Source organism: Gorilla gorilla, chromosome 3 (assembly GCF_029281585.2).
Source record: "Gorilla gorilla gorilla isolate KB3781 chromosome 3, NHGRI_mGorGor1-v2.1_pri, whole genome shotgun sequence".
Classification (NCBI taxonomy): domain Eukaryota; kingdom Metazoa; phylum Chordata; class Mammalia; order Primates; family Hominidae; genus Gorilla; species Gorilla gorilla.
Genome location: NC_073227.2, coordinates 12,892,060 through 12,912,391, shown reverse-complemented (window position 1 = coordinate 12,912,391; position 20,332 = coordinate 12,892,060). Strand labels below are relative to the sequence as shown.

Genomic DNA, 20,332 nt, shown 5'->3' with positions numbered 1-20,332 from the left:
GAAACTCAAAAGAATGCAACCGTTTGCCTCTTATCTACCTATGACCCAGAAGTCCCCTCCCTGCTTCGAGTTGTCCCACCTTTCTGGACGGAACCAATGTATACCTTACATATATTGATTGATGTCCCATGTCTCCCTAAAATGTATAAAACCAAGCTGTGCCCGACCACCTTGGGCACATGTCGTCAGGACTTCCTGAGGCTGTGTCACGGGCACACATCCTTAACTTTGGCAAAATAAACTTCCTAAATCGACTGAGACGTGTCTCAGATATTGGGGGTTCACAATGGTTTAACTTTGAAACAAAGACAATAACAACTCTTTTCCAAAACAAAGTCCCTGCCTGCCTGAGGATCAGACTGCCTTTGTAGGACTAACAAATTTGCCATGAGATTAGAAATTATGGTTTAGGAGTAATGCAGCTGGAGGTGGTGGGATTCTGAACCTCCTTAAATTGCTCCTGTGATAACCTAAGATGAGTGCTTAACGTCTTTTGCAGACCCTGTATTCAGTGGATCAGCTGGCACCACCCAAATAGATAAATTGGCCCATCTTGTCTTGTGGCCCCCACCCAGGAATGGACTCAGCTCAAGAGGACAGCTTCAGCTCCCTAAGATTTTATCTTGGACCCGACCAATCAGCACTCCCGACTTACTGGCCCTCTACTCACCAAGTTATCCTTAAAAACCTCAATCCCTGAGTTTTCAGAGACTGATTTGAAGAATAATAAAACTCCGGTCTTCCACACGGCCGACTGCATGAATTAAGCTCTTTATTGCAAATTTCTTGTTTTGATCCATCAGCTCTGTCTAGGCAGTGGGCAAGGAGAACCCTCTGGGCGGTTACAGTGCTGAGAGGCATTCACTTCTCTGTCTGGTCTTCAGTCTATGTTGGATCCAGGCACCTCTCGACTTTCCGTTAGTCACCTTGCTCTCAGTGCAGCGGATCCTTTTGGCCTCCACTTTCCATTGGTCGCCTTGCTTTCACGGAGGCGGGCTCTTTCAGCAGCTGTCGCTTTGTCCTTGCTCATCAGGGCCACAGCTCTGGTGGAATGGGACCTGCCTGCCTGGCGAGCATAACCGCCTCTGATTTTCCACCTTCATGGTCCTTAGTCACTTGTCATTTAGTTTTCAGGTCAGTCACTGGCAATAATGACTCTCACTGGTCTCTTACCAGCAACATTAGCTGTGGATCTCATATGCTTAGGGACCATGATGAACTAACCACACGAGATTAAATCAGGCACAAGAGAAAAGTGTGCAACTGAGAGATGCAGAAAACACCAGGTGTGTGAGGCAGCTGTGGGGTGATGGGACGCACAAAGTGTGAAAGGAAAATCAATCTCGGGACCCCCAAATCACTCAGCCAAAGGGAAGAGTCAAGCTGGGAACTACATTAGGCTAACCTCCCATTCTATTCCTAAATAAGATGGCTGCATAGATTTTAAAAAGCTGCATACCTCCCTCACAATTTGTTCCCTAGGAAATTCCTTGTGGGCCCCAAGATCTTTACCCTAAAGCAGTTGTGTTAAATTTCACCCTCACAATGTAAATGGATAGCTGATATTCACAGGTACAGGACAAAGGACAGAGCTCAAAGTCATCCCTCTGCTCACCTGAGACAAATGCATACCTGATGGCTTCCTGTGCCCTACGTTTGTTTTATGTTAGTAGAAATGCAGGTTCACTGAGCCAGACTAAATTGTGTATTCAGTGAAAGACTGATCGAGGACTCAAAAGAACACAACTGTTTGTCTCTTAGCTACCTGTGAGGTGGAAGCCCCTGCTTCCAGTGGTCCCACCTTTCCAGACCAAACAAGTGATCATCTTACATATGTTGATTGATGTCTCATGTCTCCCTAAAAATGTATAAAAGCAAGCTGTGCCCGACCACCTTGGGCGCATGTCATCAGGACCTCCTGAGGCTGTGTTATGGGTGTGTCCTTAACCTTGGCAAAATAAACTCTAAATTGGTTGAGGCCTGTCTCAGATATTTTGGGTTCAAATACCCAAGGGAGGTATGAAGCCTTTTTTTTTTTTTTTCCAGTCTTTGCAGCTGTCTTATATAGGGATAAAATGGGAGGCAGGTTGCCTGATGCAGTTCCCAGCTTGACTCTTCCCCGTGGCTTGGTGATTGTGTTACGGGAGCACCGTCGTAGGTGTGTTCTGTGGTGGACTGAAACATCACGATGCAGTGCGTGGTAAGCATTAAACACGGGTGAACGGTGTGCTTTCACCAGCTCCCAGCCGCTCTTTCCCAACACGGGCTTTCATCCAGGAAATGGCTGCCATGGCTGTTTGGAACCACCTGACTTGTCCACCATGAGAGTCCTCAGTCAGGAGAAGACAGAACATTTGGAGACCCCAGGGTAGGGAGACTGTTCACACCTGGAACAGGAGGCAGCTGTGCCCCTGTCTGTTCCTCACAGTCCTGCTGCACTTGGGCAGTTTGCATCCATTGTCATAGGTAAACCCCCATGGGGTGTTAGTGACCTGATGCCATAGAGGAGCAAACTGAGGCTCAGAGAGGTTAAGTGACTTGCCCAGAGTCACACAGCAACTGCCACAGTCAGGACTTCCATGCTGGGCTGCAGCCTCTTGGCAGGGCTCTTCCCTGTGAGGCCCTTGACCAGAGGGACACCCTGGGCTTAGTCTGGGGGGCATGCCTTTGTTTTTCACCCTCCCGTCATGGTGCATGGTGGTTTCTCATTGGTGATGAAGTGGAGCTTTCAAAATGAATCCATTTCAGTAAAAAAAGTGGGTCAACTAAATACAAAATATTAACTAGGTGACAGTTTATTTGGTGCATGGAGAGGGACGACATCACAAAGGCAGCCCTCAAATTATGCAAGCTTGGAAATCACTGCCTCATTATCTCCTTCCAGAATCAGGAGCAGGCAGCACCCGTGTCTCAGCGCACACCCTGTCATTGTCTTGCACCTGATAGTGAGGCAGGAGAATCGGGTCTGGAGTCAGGGAACCTGAGGCCGATTCGTGCTGACTGGATACCAGAGGCAACCTCTTTTCAACCCCTCGTTTTTTTGCTGGCAGTTGAAACATGAAAGTACCTCTGATTGGTTCCCTCCCACAAACAATCAGACTGGTTGTGGGCCTACTCTTCACTCTGGTCCTCTCCCACAACCAATCAGACTGGTCGTGGGCGGGGCCTATTCTTCATTCTGATTGTTTCCCTCCTGCAGCCAATCAGACGGGTCACAGGCCGCTACTTCATTTGCATAGAGTGAACCAATGAGAAACCTTCATTTGTATAGGCTGAAGCCGTGGGAAACCTTCATTTGCATAGAGTGAACCAATGAGAAACCTTCATTTGCATAGAGTGAACCAATGGGAAGCCGTCATTTGCATAGAGTGAAGCAATGGGAAACCTCTAGAGAGTATTTAAACCCCAGAAAATTCTGTGACAGATGCTCTTGAGCCACTTGCTCAACCCTGCTCCCACTGTGGAGTGTACTTTTGTTTAAAATAAATCTCTGCTTTTACTTCCTTCCTTTGTACGTTGTGTCCAATTCTTTGTTCAAAACACCAAGAACCTGGACAACTACCCTCACTCAGTAACAGTAGCCTCTGACTTCCTTGTTCTCATCCCGGCCTGCAGCAGCACCTTGGTCTCCTCATCTGTTAGACGGTGGTGGAACACCTGCTGGCCAGGCTGCAGCTGAAATGGAAGGCAGGAGTGGGTGTTTGCGTCTCAAGCCCGCCCCATGCAGGAGCTCAACCATGCAGTTGGGACTGTCGGTTGCTACAGGGCACTTGACAGTAGAAAGACCTCTGGGCAGTTAACCAGAGGCAGCTCCTCTAAATCAGATGCAGAGGTCCCCAAGAAGGAAAGTGAATTGCTCAGGGTCACAGAGCTGTGTGATTAATTAGAAACGCGTATTAATCTATCCTGCAGATGCAGGCGGTCACTGTGGCTCCCTCAGAGAGAGAGGACTGAGCCTCAGGGGCAGCCAGTAAATTTTCGCCTCTAGGGTAATTAGGAGTTCACTTATTTTTTTTTCTTTTTCTTTTCTTTCTTTTTTTTTTAAAGCACAAAATGGGGTTAAATTTTTTAAATTAATTTTTAAAAATTGATTTTTAAAAGGAGTTTAGTGATTTTTAATGAAAAGAGCCCATAAGAGGCCTTTGTGATGGGGCCCTGGGCTTCCCTCTCACTTATTCTGAGGCAGAAATTAAAGAAAAATAAATACTGCATTTCTTCACTCTAAGAAAAGTAAAAGCTAAGGCCTAGAATGTGGCAAGGCAAGGGCTAAAAAGAAAAGAACAAGTGCTTTTCTATTTAGCAGCTCACTTCAAGGAGTTATAAGATAATGCTGTCTGAAAAGCCAAGGCTAAAGGAATGGGCTTTAGACAACTCTTCCTTCTCCAGAGCAAGGCTGAGGGGGGGAAAAAAAAAAGAGAAAGACAAATTCCTTTACTGTTACTCCTTTCCTTAGTCTCTTAAGCATGATTATGTTTTACAAATGTCTGTACTTAGCCAGTTCTAGTTTTTCGTTTGATGCAGCTGCAAGTCCACAAGCTGTGCACTATATGATTAACTGCTTTTGTTTTGCTGTTGTAAGCCAGCTTATAAAAACCCTGCTCTGGGCCGGGCACAGTGGCTCACGCCTGTAATCCTGGCACTTTGGGAGGCCGAGGCGGGTGGATCACAAGGTCAGGAGATCGAGACCATCCTGGCTAACACAGTGAGACCCCATCTCTACTAAAAATACAAAAAATTAGCTGGGTGTGGTGGCAGGCGCCTGTAGTCCCAGCTACTCAGGAGGCTGAGGCAGGAGAATTGCATGAACCCAGGAGGCGGAGCTTGCAGTGAGCCGAGATCGCGCCACTGCACTCCAGCCTGGGCGACACAGCGAGACTCTGTCTCAAAAACAAACAAACAAACAAACAAGCAAACAAAAAAACCCTGCTCTGTCTTTGTTCAAGGCTCAGCTTTTTAGATGTGAGTCCACTGAGCTGGTGTGTACCTTAAAATAAACAATCCTCCTGTTCTCCATATCAGTCTCTTTAGTCTCTCTAGTCCTCTATTTCCCACAACATTTCAGATGCCACTCAGGTGAGAGGCAGTGAGGACTTTCCCCTCAGGGTTCTGCCCTTTGCCCACCTGAGCTACCTGCACAGCATGGTGTATGGGAGCTGTGCCACTGGGGCTGGCATGGGGGAGCTGGGAAAATCCCAGGGGCAGGGAGCAGGAGCTGTGCCCTCTGCTGGGCTGAGAGCATGGCCTTGCTCAGCTATGCTTCTCACCGTCCCTCCCCTGCCTCTGTGGACTCCCACCCACTCCAGTGCAAATCAGGACTCAGTGGAAGACGTCAGGAGAGTGGACATGCAGGTTTTAGAGATCCTCCCTTTGTGGGTTCCCCTTCTCCGGGGTTTTCTCCTCAATTTCCAGTAGTTTGGGCAGCTGTGAACTCCATCCCCCGACTCCTCAGGTTATGAAGATGATGACATTTTGCTTGATTTGCATCCTGTGCACTGCGCGGTCTGGCAGTTTCTTCCAGAAAGCCGAGTAAATGCAGATTCTACCTCGTGAACCTCCCTTCTCGTAGGGGTGTTCTCCTGTATTCGTCTGTTCTCAAATCACTATAAAGAAATACCCAAGACTGGGTAATTTACAAAGAAAAGAGGTTTAATTGGCTCACGGTTCTGCAGGCTGTCTAGGGAGCATGATGCTGGCATCTGCTCAGCTTCTGGGGAGGCCTCAGGAGACTTACAATCATGGCGGAAGGCAAAGGGAAAGCAGGCATGTCTCCATATGGCCAGTGCAGGAGGAAGAGAGAGAGGGGCAGCGATTTTCTTTCTCAGTGTTATGGAAAGGATGATGCCTCCTGCTGTTTACTTAGATTCGATAAAATGCGGTGTCTCCCCCTGCCAGGGTGCTGAAGGAGGGTCCCATGCTGAGACAGCCACACCCACCCAACATCCACGCCTCCCCTCATTCCCAGCTGCCGGTGTTAGCTTGGGCCACAGGTCTGGCTGATGGTCTGTGAGTAGAAGCGATGCCACTGTGCCCTGTCTGGAGATGCCAGGGGCGATGTGTTCTGGGTGGGGAGTCAGCAGATGCAGGGGCAGGGGGCATGGGAGTGAACCCCACCTTTACAGTGAGAGCCATGGGGCCCTCTCTATTTGTCGGGGAATGGTGGTCCCTGTGTGGTCCAGTTGCCCAGAGGAGGTACCCTTGAGCTGGAGCTTGAGAGGTAAGGGGGTCCCTCATGGGAGGTGAGTTTGTCTTTTCTCCTCTCTGTGGTTCTGTGGCTCCAGGTGCAGCAGGGGCAGATCCAGCTGCAGCAGGGGCAGCTGCAGCAGTGGCCTTCAGCCCAGGAGGAGGGGCTGGAGGTTCAGTTCCCCAGGAGCTTCAGAGTGTGGCCATCAAGGAGGCCTGGGTTAGAGGTGGCCTCCTGAGATGTGGCTCCGGGTTCTAGGGGCCTGGGGCTCTGGGGTGAGCTGTGAACTCCTATCCGGCACAGGAGACTTGCCCCAACACTGTGCTGAGACACTTGCCCCATCTTCAGCCTGGGCCCCCTGCCCTGGGCCGTGTCTCTAAAGGTGACCCCAGCCCCTGAGCTGAGGTGTTGTACAAGAAAATGCAGTGCTGCCAAACCGCAGCCTGCCTGGCCAAACCCTTTCCAGGAATTGTCCTCCTGCACCTGCCATACATTTCTCCATCCACGGAGCCTCAGGCCTTTGCCTTCCCTCTTCTTCAACCCTCCAATTTTGGTTTCGTCTCTATTCTCCCTTTAGAAGTGAGCGTGGGGGTGGGCAGGGGTGAGGGCGTGTGTGTGGGGGGGTGTGGGGTGGGGAGGGAGGGGAGTGTCCTGAGGGTCGATTTAGTGTCATGCCTCTTTCACCACCACCACCAAAGATGAAACCAACAATAAACTAAATACCGCGTGTTCTCATCTATAAGTGGGAACTAAATAATGAGAACAGTGGGCAGAAAGAGGGGGATCACAGACACAGGGACCTACTTGAGGGAGGAGGTTGGGAGGAGGGACGGGTTCAGAAGAAAACACAAAACTGTCGGATGCTACACTGAGTACCCGGGTGATGAAACAATCTGCACCCTGAACCCCTGAGTCAGGAGTTTACTATATAACAAACCTGCACATGTACCCTTGAACAAGAAATAAAAGCTAAAATAGAGAGAGAGCTCTCAGCCTATGGGCACAGTGGCTCATGCCTGTAACCCATCACTTCGGGAGGCCAAGGCAGGAGGATTGCTTGAGTTCAGAAGTTCAAATCCAGCCTGGGCAACATAGCAAGACCCTGTTTCTATGAAAAAATTAAAAATTAGCTGGGAGTGGTGGCATGTGCCTGTAGTCCTAGCTACTCTGGAGGCTGAGGCAGGGAGGACTGCTTGAGCCTAGGAGTTCCAGCCTGGGCAATGGAGTGAGACTCTGTCTCTAAAAAAATAAAAACAGCTGGGTGCGGTGGCTCATGCCTATAATCCCTGCACTTTAGGAGGCTGAGGTGGGTGGATCACCTGAGGTCAGGAGTTCGAGACCAGCCTGGCCAATATCGTGTAACCCTATCTCTACTAAAAATGCAAAAATTAGCTGGGCTTAGTGGCGTGCACCCATAATCCCAGCTACTCGGGAGGCTGAGGCATAAGAGAGAATCAGTTGAACCTGGGAGGCAGAGGTTGCAGTGAGCCAAGATAATGCCACTGCACTCCAGCCTGGGCAACAGAGCGAGACTCCCTCTGGAAAAAATAAATAAATAAATAAATAAAATAAAATAAAATAAAAGCCCTAGTCCCCTTAGTCTTAGTTGAGACTGAGCTCAGTGTGTCCTGGAACCTCTTCCCCACTCCAGGGGTCTGAAGGAAGCCAGTCTTGCCACCTTTCACGAGTGTCTGGCGGGCACTGTTTACTTTTTTTTTTTTTTTGAGGCAGAGTCTCACTCTGTTGCCCAGCCTGGAGTGCAGTGGCGCTGACCTTGATTCACTACAACTTCCACCTCCTGGGTTCAAGCAATTCTTGTGCCTCAGCCTCCCGAGAAGTTGGGATTACAGGTGTAATCAGCTAAATTATTTTGTATTTTTAGTAGAGACGGAGGTTTCACCATGTTGACCAGGCTGTTCTTGAACTCCTGGCCTGAAGGGATCTGCCCGCATCGGCCTCCCAAGGTGCTGGGAAGACAGGTGTGTTTCCTGTGATGCTGGGACCCCCTCCCTGTGCTGTAGCACCCATAGATAGAACCACTTCCTCAGTGTGGGGGTGGGAACGCTTGGGAAGCACTGTATGAGGGAGCTCTGCCCTGGGCCAGAAACCCGGATGCAGCCCTGCCAGGCCCCCAGCTGTGGGGCAGGTGGCCGTGCCACTGCTCAGTGGATCCAATTGAGTGCCTACTGCATGGCCGGCAATTCCATGTGCTGGGGATAGAGTGACAGCAGAGGTGACGGCTTGTGCATGTGCAGGGCGGGAGGTGGCCTGTGGTGGAGCTGGCAGGTGGCCTGAGGGGACCCCTGGTCCATCCGGGGGTGTGGGGCAGGAGAGACCCCACCCCCAGTTGGCCCATGCAGTTCGAAGTCTGAAAGGTGGTATGTAGGCTGCTGCTATTAATAGCAACATGAGCTCTGGGACCGGATGTCCTGGGTTCAAATTCCAGCTCTGCCTCAAAAACTTGCAACCTTGGGGAAGTCACTCAACTTCCTGTGCCTCAGTTTCCTCCTGGGAAAAACGGGGATGAGGATAATCTTGGCAGAGGATTGTTGAGAAGGTTGAGTACATTTGGAGCCTAACAGCTTTAGTGGGCGCTTGGCCACTGTGAGAACTCAGTGAGGGTTAGCGATTTCACACAAGGGCCTTCTCACCAGGCTCCGGCAGACGGGACGTTCCTTTGCTATTTGAGATGCTTTTGGACTCTTCCTCTCCCTCTTTGCCCCTTTCCCTTTTCCTTTCCCCTTCTTCCCTTCTTCCTTCTTATGGGGAGCTAGCTGGGAGGTGCTCAGTTGGGGCCCTCAGCGCCTGGAGTCTCACGGGCTCTGCTGCCGTCGGCTGTGAGCTCAGCAGCCCCTGTCCTTTCTGGGCCCCAGCCTCTCCATCCAAAAACCAGAAGGCTGCCTGGAAGGTTCCAGAAGTTGCTGTTGGTCCTGACCCCTGCCCACATCTCTCTGTTGAGAAGACTGGTGCCACTCTGGGGACAGCTGGCTTCCCGCCTCTTCCCGGGAAGTAACCCCTCTCCCAGGAGGAGACACACAACTGGTCCTCTGAGCAGCAGCTGAATTTTACAGAAGAGCTATCGATTGTTTTGTTCAAAGAGGGAGAATAAATTTGGTTCTGTGAGTCATAACGTGACATTCTCCAAAATGGTTCTGACCCATAAAACGAGGGCTCCTGTTGATATCAGCCCTGAAGCTTAATGGGTGTGTTTTCAGAATACTCTGCCAGGAATGACTCCAGAAACTGCCCTGAGTGCATCCATGGGAATGGTCCTCCGGACAGGCAGCCGCCATTAAATAGACACCCTGCCCTGCCTGCTTCCTGTTGGTGTTTGTTGACCACATCTGCAATCCTCTGATGAAGCAGGGGGTCAGGTGGAGGGAGAGGAAGCTTCTGAATATTTCTAATCTTCAGCTGCTTAAAAAACTACAACGAACTTAGTGGTTTCAAGGACACATTTATCTCATGGTGCAGTGGGTCTGAAGTGTGAGTGCGGCTTAGCAAGGTTCCCTGCTCAGGGTCACATCAGGCTGCAATCACGGTACCAGCCAGGGCGGTGGTCTCAGCCGAGGCTTGGCTGGGGCAGGCTCTGCATCCACACTCACCAGGATGTTGGCAGTATTCGATTCCTTGCTGGCTGTTGGCCAGAGACTTCTTGTGCCTCAGTTTCCTCCTTGGCAAAGTGGGGTTGATTTTTCCTGGCCACAGGGCCCTCTCCCAGGGCCAGCTCACACACAGCAGCACAACCAGTTATGATCTTATGCAAGGCTGTCAAGGAAGCAGTGCCATTGCCTTGGTGGATGCTATTGGTGAGATGCAGGTCCCAGGTCCCAGGTCCCAGGTCCCGCTTGCACTCAGGCGAGATTAATCAAAGGTGTCAGTGCCAGGAGGTGGGGAACATGGGCCACTACAGGGTCTGCCCACCACTCTCTGGATTGGCCCAAGACCACTTCTTCACCCTTGAACACACAACAGACACAGGCACACACAGACTCAGCACAGGCTTGAATACCATCGGGATGAGGTAATGTCATGGGTTGAGGGGGCGTTCCCCACCCCTCACCTCCCACATGAGAGGCAGAGGCCAAGGTTTGGTTTCTGGCTGTGACCCTGGGCTGCTTTCCCACTGGGTCTCTGCTTCCTTATCTGTAGAGGGAGGACTTGGACTTGGCAGGGGTTCCTGGACAATTCTCAGCCAAAGAAACCCGTCCCCTCCCCAGGCTGCAGGAGCCGCATTTAGGGGTGTTCTCCCGCTCTGCACACACACCCTTGAGGTTCTACTCCATTCACCTTGCAAGGCAAGCTGTCCCCTACAGCCCCGGAAAGGGCGACGCTCTATCCCAGCAAACCCTAGGCCGTGGCTGCAGCAGTCAGACCGGCTCAAGCATCTGCCCTGGGGAAGCAGCCTAAAGCAAGAGAATCACCCACGTGGGAATCTGGACCCAGGTGTGGAGGACACTGGGCTGACAGTGTGCGCACGGCCATGCACCCACCAGCAAGGGACACAGCACTCAGTCCCAGAGGTGGCCTCTGTTGTGGCCCCAGCCTGCAGAATGATCTCAGGCAGCCTCCCGGATGGAGGGTTTGGTGGAGCTCCTGGGCCACATACCTCAGAGAACACAGCAAAGAGTCAGCACCCAGTAAGGTGCAGAGAACTTTCCACCCCGATGCCCACACAGGGGTCCTGCCATCAACGGGGGTCAGGTGGACACAGGGCTTCTCTTGGGAACAGAATTCCCCTCCAGAATCTTCCTCTTCTCTCTTTGGCCTGGGCCCTGGCTCCCAGTTCCGTCCTATGTCCGCGCATCTCTGGCTGTTCTTCAGTGCCCTGGTTGCTTCCCCTTCACCCTCCTAAATGCTGGAGTTGCGGGAGGCTCTGAGCCCCTCTTGTTCTTATCCTCCTGGCTAGCTTCGTCTCCAGCAAGCCCTCACACGCACCTCGGTGCCAAGGCTTGCAAACCTCAGCCTGTCCTGGCCTTGCTCCCAAGCTATGGGACAGGGCATCTCCCCCGAGGCTCCCGAACCTGTGGTGCCCTCTGCAGTCCCCGCACCCGTCCACACCTGCTCTCTCCTGCTCCCCCTCCAGCCTCTGAGCCTCTGAGGTTGGTGGGCATCTTGGTGGTGGCTGCTGGGCGGGTCTCAGGGCGGGGCAGGGGCTGCATCACGGGTCTGCACTGCATGGAATGGACACGGCGTGGTGTAAGCCCCTCAGCCTGACATTCAGCACTGTTTCCATGCTGCTCATGTCCCCACCTCCTCGGCTTTCCCCATGGCCCACCTGAGTCTCCTGCAGCTCCTGCAGGGCTGAGCAATGGCCCCCATTCACTGAGGCAGGGAATCCCCTCTGCCCGTGCCTGCTCCCTTCCCCGCCAGGTACCCGCGCCAGCTTTACTGCCTTCCCTCTTCCTCCTGGGCCTGCGCTGCTGCCCTCCTCCCCTGGAGCTGTGCCAGCTCCAGCTTTTCAGCCAGCGGCTCCTGCCCCGCCCCACTCATTGTGTCCAGACCTGGGCTCCATGCTGACCCCCAGCGTGTACGGAGCTCCTGCCATTCCTTGGGTGTGGACCTATGCCGAGTCTGTAGTGTGTGCAGGTCCTGCCAATCCTTGGGTGTGGACCTGCGCCAAGTCTGTATCCACCTGCAATAGCTCATCTCTTCTACCCGGGAGGAAGTTCCCTTCATCCTCCCTGTGGGGAAGAGGGCACTGAAGCTTGGCAGAGCTCTTCCTGGGGTCTCAAGGGTCTGCTCCAAACCCTTGCTCTTGCCCCTGTCACAATCCAGGCACCCTGGCCGCACCTGCAAACTGCACTCCGTGGTGGCAGCCCTGCCCTGCCAGTGCCAGCCCCCTCTGCCTCACCACCCCAGTCTCTGAGCTCCCTGGGGCTGAACGCCACTTCTCTGGATTCTAAATAGGCCCCCGCAGGGTACCTGTTGCTGTATCTACCGCTTCCCCCAGCCTCCTGGTCTGGGTCCTGCTGATTCTGGTCATTACTCACCTTCTGCTCAACCCACCCTCCCCTGCGTGCTGCCCCCGGCTGCAGAGGAACGCCCCCTCCATGTCCCACTCCCTCCACCAACAACAGCTGATCTGTCCTTTCTCCTGGCTGCGTGACCTCTCAGGAAGAGGCGGTGCTACACTGAGGGCCCTGGCAGCCTCTCTAGGTCCCTGTCCCCCACCTTTCAAAGGAGAGATAGGACAGAGGTGGCAGAAACTGTGGCTGGAGCAGGCTTCTGACCGGGTGCTGCTCCGGCTGTGACTCCTCACCCCTCAAAGCTGCATCTTCCATCTGCGAACAGGAGCCTGCAGCCCCTGAGGAGGTGGCATCTCTGCCTGTGGGAAGTCAGATGCACTGAGGCCAGATGCAGGGAGGGTGCTCCAGGCTCAAGGGCGCAGGAGGAGCCTCCTGCCCTGGGAGGCCAGCACTCAGCCCCAGCTCTGCCACCTTGACCTCCCAGCACCTCTGCAGCCCAGGCATCCTCATCTGCAAGACGTGGTAGGGTGGATGGAGATCCCCAGGGTTCCTCCGTGGCCCTGGACAGGCAGCCGGTGTGGGGGACACGAGTCACGCCCTGTGGGGGAGGGGGAGCAGCAAATGTGCCTGCCCTCCGCTGCACTAGCTGCACTGTTTCATGCCCATGCAACCCTAAGAGATGGGAGTCCTCACTGTCACCCTCTCATTCAGATGAGGAAACAGAGACAGAGAGGCTGAGACACTTACTCAAGGCCACTGATATGGTTGGGCTCTGTGTCCCCACCCGAATCTCATCTTGAATTGTAATCTGCAGGTGTTGAGGGAAGAACCTGGTGGGAGGTGATTGGATCACGGGGGCGGTTTCCCCCATGCTGTTCTGGTGATAGTGAGGGAGTTCTCATGAGGTTTGACGGTTTTGTAAGGGGCTCTTCCTCCTTCTCACACTTCTGTCTCCTGCCACCATGTGAGATGTGCCTGCTTCCCCTTCCACCATGATTGTAAGTTTCCTGAGGCCTCCCCAACCATGTGGAACTGTGAGTCAAGTAAACGTCTTTGCTTTATAAATTATCCAGCCTTGGGTATTTCTTCACAGCAGTGTGAAGATGGACGAATACACACAGCAAATCGCAGCACCATAGTTGGGGACGAGGGCTGTGTGGCCCTGAGTATGTGCTCCTGATGAGGACATGGGGCACCAGCTAGAGAAGGGGCACTCTCTGCTCTCATGGGGACGTTCACAAGGAGACCTGGTGCTCAGTGCAACATCTGCGGACCTCCTTGAGACCAGGGCACGTGGGTGTCACAAGCTGCTGAGGGGCTGTGCCCTGCTGACACTGCTGAGGGCGCTTGGAGTGCAGAAATATTTTCAACGGAAGTGGAGCGGAAGGGATTTCTCCTAAACCCTCTGTTACCCAGAAAACGGCATGGACTGGAATTCCACATTTCTTTAACAGTCTGTTTAGCCAGATCCTGACTCCACCAAAAACAAAGAAGCCCTCAGCCGCCTGCTGGGGTGGGAGGTAGTGACTGTCCTTCCAGCCCGGGCACCACTCCACACTCAGTGCTGATTTGGCCTCACTTAACCTTTGGTGCTGGGCTCTGCCGCATTCCAGGGTCCCTGTGTGACCTGGGCAGCCCCTTCCCCCCTCTGCCTGGGGTCCTCTCGGGCTGGGAGGTGATGGCTCTGCCCCAGGGGGAGCGGGCCAAGTGCTACGTGTGCACTTCCTCTGTGGAATTCTCACCTCCTGGGCCAGCCCCTGGGCGGAAGGAGGCTGCTGGCCCCACGTGGCCTGCCCTGTTGGAGGCTCCGCCAGAGCCCACGTCTGCAGTGCTTGGAGCCATTTCTTGGCACAAATATAAAAACAACTCCAGCTCTCCCGTGCTCCAAGTGAGAAATGCTGCTTGGTGAGCTGGGCTGGCTGGGCTGCTGGCCCTCGGTCAGCCGCCTGCAACAGGCAGGGCCACGGGAACCTCATCAGCAGAGCTTCCTGGAGGCAGCGTGGGTGGAATTGTGGAATTGTCATCAGACAGGCCTGGGATGGAGCTTCCCCACTGGAACGCAGCTGGCTGTGGACAGGGAGTCAGCTGCTGCCTGATGGGACAAGGAGGCCTGCGACCACAGCAGGTTCCCACCTGGCCTGGGCCTGGAGGCCAGCAGGCACCTTTCAGGGCCTCCCAGCTCAGCCCCCACAGCTGGATGGAGCTGTGTTCCCTGCAGAAGCGTGGCCGGCTCCGAGCAGGCACTGGGGGCTCTTTCCCTCCACCTCAGCCCTGTCCTATGTGGGCACAGCAGAGGACATGCTCACACCATGGGGGCCCCCGACCAGGAGAGGCCAGGGCGTGTCCACACTGGGGAAATGAACGAAGAAGGACAAGTCTATTTGAGGTGCTGGCTGATAGTTTAGAAGCCCAGAATCGCCTGGCAGTGAATTATTCTGCTGAGTAACACTGTACCCAGAGGGACCTGGCTGAAAACCCCGGGAGGGGAGGCTGCATGCCAGAAGCACTCCCATCCTCCCCCAGCGCCTGCTCTGGGCGTTCCGGAGCTCAGCATGCATCCTTGCCTGTGGGTTCTGGGACCATCCTGCCATCTCCCTCCCCTTTCTTTCCCCTTTCCCCTCCTTTCCTTTCTCCTCTTTCTCCTTCTTTCTGTTTTCTTCTTTCCTGGCTGAAGCCAGAATTCATTTCTGTTACTTGCATCCAAAAAGGGTTCACACAAGCAAGCTTGCTGGGATCCTGGGTCCTGCCCCTGGTCACCTGGAGGCAGGGCTGTCGCTCCATGTACAGACAGGAGTCCAGGAAAAACTTGAGGAGTCACAGCGTGTTCCGGCCCCCGCTCCTTCACCCCTGCCCCGTACCCCAGTGACGGATCCGGCAGCAGGCAGAGCCTTGAGCCCAGAAAGCCCAGGCCCCCTGGGAAGCTTAGGTGTGGCCTCACATCTGGCAGTTTTTGCTTTGATTTGTTTTGTTCTGTTTTGTTTTGAAATGGATTTTCGCTTTTGTCGCCCAGGCTGGAGCATGACGGTGCAATCTTGGCTCACTGCAACCTCCAGCTCCCAGGTTCAAGTGATTCTCCTGCCTCAGCCTCCCGAGTAGCTGAGATTACAGGTGCCCACCACCATGCCCAGCTAATTTTTGTATTTGTAGTAGAGATGGGGTTTCACCATGTTGGCCAGACTGGTCTCGAACTCCTGACCTCAGGTGATCTGCCTGCCTCGGCCTCCTAGAGTGCTGGGATTACAGGCGTGAGACACTACACCCGGCCTCACATCTGCCAAGTTTTACAGCTCAGGTTTCTGTGTGGGGTCCCGAGGCAGCCCCTGGGCAATTTCATATGGCTGTGGGAGGGTGAGGAGGGACTTTCAGGACGTGACCTTGTTATTAGCAGGGGCTGCGGCTGGAGGTTGGCCTGCCGGGGCCCTGCGGGTGGGTCTGGGTGCCATGGGTTGTGTCTGTTGTGTGGGTTATTGGTTGGGCCTGGGGAGCCCACGGGAGTCTCCAAGCCCCCTCCCCAAGTGACCCCCAGCCAGGCCTGGCCACCTCGCCCCCTCTGCTGGGCTGCAGAGTTGAACCTGATGTCTGCTCAGAGTCACCTCTGAGTGGTGCAGACATTCGGAAGTGTCCGTGGGACTGGATGGAAGGGACCCCATCCTCAGCCTTCATGGCCGGGGTCTGGCTGACCGACTGTGGCCATGGGGTTGCGGCGCCTTGGGCTGCAGATCCCCCATGGGTGTGAGGTGCTGGCGTCTGCACCTCCCATGAGCCCACAGACACACAAACACAACCCCGTGTTTGCTGATACATCCCAAGGCTTTGGTCTGTTGGGTTTGGGGTGAGACCCTTCCCTTCCTTTACAGATGCTCACCTGTGAAGAGGGAGAACGTCGCTGTCCGAGCAAGTGTCTCTTCTATGTCCTTGGCTGCCTTCCTCCTCCTCCTCCCGCCGCCTACTTTGGGGCCCCTTCCTCTTCTCAGCAGTGCCACTGACCAGCCCAGCCTCATGCACCATCCCGGCCGTTGCCCTGGAGGGCTGGCAGCTGGCAGGACCCAGAGAGGGCCCAGCCATCACCCCTCTCTTGAGCAGATGACAGAGTAACACTGGGAGTTACTATGGACACTGGAAAAGAGAACACAGATGCATCTGAGATTTTGTAGTTGCAACTCTTCTCTGGTAACCAAAAAACATCAGGACATTCATTGCAAATGCAACGCTGAGGCTTTGAAGGAACCAAAGAGTTCCTTTGCAGCCCTGAGGACGGAGGGAGGGAGGGAAAAGGGAATGGGGAGGGAGGGAGGGAGGTAGGGAGTCCACTGCAGAAAGTGGCACTGATCCCTCTGAGCCTCTCCGGCCTCATGTGTAAGATGCCAGCTGCCCCGGAGTGGCAGTGGCGAGTGAGTGGCTGTGTAAGGTGCCCAGGCAGGAGCATGCGGGCAGCCCTGTGTGAAGCGGGCAGCCTTGGGCCAGGTTCCCTAGAAGCAGAGCTGAGATGGGGATTCTTGATCATGCGATTGGAGGTGCTTCTTAAGAAGTTGCTCCCTGCCCCAACTCCGAGCCAGGGCGGCACTGACCATGGGCAACTTTCCCTTGCAGGGGGCACTCCCAGCTGCCGGGGAGGGGCAGTGGCCCTGAAGGGGCCTGGTCAGGACCAACAGTTTTCTTTGCAGTGGTGTGTTTGTCCCCATTTTGCAGATGAGGAAACTGAGGCTTGGAGAGACCCAGGTCCTTGCCCAGGCCCCACACTACACCCAGGAGGGGCGGCGCTGGAGTCCTGCACCACGTCGCTGTTCTCACCAGGAGGAAGCCCTTGTTTGCTGCGTCCAGCGACCCCATCTCCATGCTGCAGGCAGGAGGACACAGCCGGGGGTGAGCCATGAGCGAGGCCTCACTGGGGAAGCGAGAGCAGTGGTGTTGCCATCTGGATGTCAGAGGCGCTCCCTTGCTTCTGCCGCACACGGGACTCTCAGCCAGGCCTTAAGGTTTTGGCTCCCTGGGTGTGGCCCCCAAGGGGGTGGCCAGGTGGGGTGGAGTGTGAGTTTGAGTGATTTGGCATCCCCGTGGAGATGATAGGGAGAATGGGTACCTGTGTCTGCAGCTGCAGAGTGAGATCCGGGCTGGACATAGACATGAGGAGCCACACAGTGGGGGTGGCCTGCTTCTGTTTGCAGCTACAACAAATCACCAGGACCTCAGCGGTGGGAATGTCCAGACACGTGATCGGTTCTCACTGGACTTGGTTATCCAGGTCCTGTGGGCTGAAGTCTAGGCGTCGGCAGGGCTGGGTCCTCCTGGAGGCTCCAGGGGAGAATCCGTTCCCTGCCTTTTCCAGCTCCTGGAAGCCTCTCGCGTTCCTGGGCTAGGGGCCCTTCCTCCATCTCAGAGCCGGCCATGGGGTGTCCCCTGACCTTCCGCAGCCATGTCCCCCTTCGATGGAGTTCTGCTTCTGGCCCTCCCTCCACACTGAAGGCCCCTGTGATCACATGACCCACCTGCCAATCCAGGTGGCCTCCCTCCAAGGTCAGCCGGTGAGCTGCCTTCATGCCTGCATGGTGTCTCTGACCCTTGGCCACGCAACCTAACATAGTCACAGGTCCTGGAGATTTGCACTGGGATATCTTGGGTGAGGGGAATTATTCTGCTGACCCCCGATGGCAACTGGAGTGGTGGGAGGGGAAGAGAACACCAGGATGTGTTCAGAGAGAGAGGCGTGGACCTCAGGGGGTGTCAGGGGAAGAGGGCCCGGGAGGGAGAAAGCATTTGGTTTAGACGTATTGGGTGTGAGGTGCCCATGGGACAGCAGGGTGGAGCTGGTGGGAGAAGCTAGGGGGCTGCCCTGGGGCTCTAGCACATGGAGGCCAAGGAGGGAGTCGTGGGGTGGAGGGGGCACAGGGCTTCCCAAGGTCCTGGGTCTGCCTCAGGGCCGCTGCTACTCCGCACCCCTCCTCCCATGCCTGAGCACCCACGGCAGTGACCAGCAGTGACCATCATCACCCAATGAGGATGGAGAGAAACTGAGGCTGGCCTGAGATGTCCTGGGGAATGAGCTGGCACCGGAGTCCCACAGGTGAAGGGTGAGCATGGATGGGCCAGGAGCATGCTCCCTGTAATTGTGCATGGCGCAGAAGGTCAGGAACGGCCTGGTGGCCCCGTGGGAGACTGGTTACTCCAATCTGGTCCAGCAGAACCCCAGGCAGCCTCGTGGCAGCGTGGGGGAAGTGTCTATGCTTAGCGATGTGGCAGATGCCCAGAGTGCCGTGAGCTTTAATAACAGCGAGTTACAGAAGTGTGTGGGCCCGTTCCTGAAAACACACACAGTCTGAAAAACATCCAGAGGGACAGGCCTGAAAATGTTAAGAGCACTGCGATCCTGGGGGTTGGTTGTGGAGGTGCTTCCCTTCTCCGTGGTGGTCTGCACTTGCAGTTTCACTGACTGGGAGTCAGAATAATGTCCCCCCTCCCCCACAAAATGCCCACCTCTTAATCTCTAAAACCTGTACTTAGGACCTTACATGGAACGGAGACTTTGCAGAAGTGATTTTGGATCTGAGATGGGGAGGTTATCCTGGCTTGGTGCTGGTCGTTACCCCAAAAGACACAATCCCAAAAGCCACGATCCAGAATGTCAAAATCCTGAAAGATCAACATCCCTAAAGTCTAAAATCCCTAACATCTAATTGAATCCCTAAACCATAACGACAGATTTGGAATTCGGTTCAATCAAGGCTTCTAAAAGCACATTTCAAGTGTTAGCAATAAAGTTTGTTTTTTTCCATTCAGCCCAATGCATTTGGCAAAAAAAAAAAAAAAATCCAGATGAGTGGATTGGCCAGGCAGTATGGTAGTGACAAAAGCTTTGGTTTAAAACTGCATTATTTGCCTGCACTGGCATTTCTTCCAGCTGATGAAATTCTAGGAGAGTCATGTCCTAAAGGATAAGAAGCAACTATTTGTTGAGATGAGAGACTTCAAAGATAGTCAATGATCGTGAAAGTCGGCCAGCCTTTCTGGATCATCTCGTGCAATTGCTCTAATCTATCCCTGTAATAGATCCCTTTAATACACTTTGTCACATGTTGAATTTTCTTTTTAGTTTTTAGTTTTCTTTTGTTGTTGTTGTTGTTGTTTTCCCATTTTTTTAAATTATTATTATTTTGGAGACAGAGTCTCACTCTGTCACCCAGGCTGGAGTGCAGTGGTGTGATCTCAGTTCACTACACCCTCCGCCTCCCAGGTTCAAGCAATTCTCCTGCCTCAGCCTCCTGAGTAGCTGGGGCTACAGGCACCCGCCATTATGCCCGGCTAATTTTTGTATTTTTAGTAGAGACAGGGTTTCACCATGTTGGCCAGGCTGGTCTCAAACTCCTGACCTCAAGTGATCCGCCCACCTCAGCCTCCCAAACTGTTGGGATTACAGGCATGAGCCACCACACCCAGGCCCATTGTTTTTAATTATCAACGTTATTTTTTACAATTTGTTATTCTATGTATTTCATCTTTGCATGATTTCCAGTAAGGGAGGTATAAATTGTGTAAAGACTTTGAGAGTTCTAATTTGTTGTATGCATTTTTTACAAATGTGACTCCATGAAAATGATTATCACAACATTGACTTTATGTGTAAGCATTGTGTGTGTGTGTGTGTACATAAAATCGTCAAAACTTCCTCAATAAATGAAGAGATGTCCTTTTTGTATGCCTGAATTTATGAAAGGTAAATTTCTCGAGATCTTGTTTCTTTGGGCGGCTGAGTGTGCAGTGCTGACCCATCAGTGTCTGATCACATCACCAGACGTAGGGTGTCCTTCATGGGTTTTCAAATGACAGCTGTTATCTCAGGAATTTCTTTATGAATACGGGTTGTCTGCTCGTCACCGAGTGTCTATGCTTGCAAAAATATGTCTGTTATTACTGCCTATTTTATTGTGTAAAGTAGCCTGTGAGGTGTTCCATTGTGTTTTTCTTTCTTAAATAAATCTCCTTTAAAAATGTAAATAAACGTATTTTATTTGAGACAGAGTGTCACTCTCTCACCTGGGCTGGAGTGCAGTGCCACAATCTCAGCTCACTGCAACCTCCGCCTCCTGGGTTCAATCAATTCTTCTGTCTCAGACTGTAATCTCAGTAGCTGGGATTACAGGTGCCTGCCACCACACCCAGATAATTTTTGCATTTTAGAGACGGGGTT

The 20,332-nt window shown here is 53.4% G+C and overlaps 1 protein-coding gene and 1 long non-coding RNA gene across 3 annotated transcripts in view; both read left to right on the top strand.

The window, feature by feature from the left end:
- The window catches only part of TRMT44 (tRNA methyltransferase 44 homolog), a 79,792-nt gene extending 63,520 nt beyond the window's left edge, over positions 1-16,272 (top strand). Inside the window, exon 11 of one of the 2 annotated variants that reach the window (XM_063705168.1) lies at positions 16,008-16,272. In XM_063705168.1, the coding sequence (XP_063561238.1) occupies positions 16,008-16,021 (14 nt within the window). In that variant the 3' untranslated portion in view covers positions 16,022-16,272. Of the gene's footprint in view, positions 1-499; positions 3,505-16,007 lie in introns of those variants that run through there. The other variant, XM_055384430.2, reaches the window with a different exon arrangement.
- A 539-nt stretch (positions 16,273-16,811) lies between these two features.
- On the top strand, positions 16,812-19,831 carry LOC134758292 (uncharacterized). Its single transcript, XR_010133312.1, has 3 exons — positions 16,812-17,013; positions 17,477-18,218; positions 19,046-19,831. It is a non-coding gene; the product is annotated as an uncharacterized lncRNA (long non-coding RNA).
- The last annotated feature ends 501 nt before the right edge of the window (positions 19,832-20,332 follow it).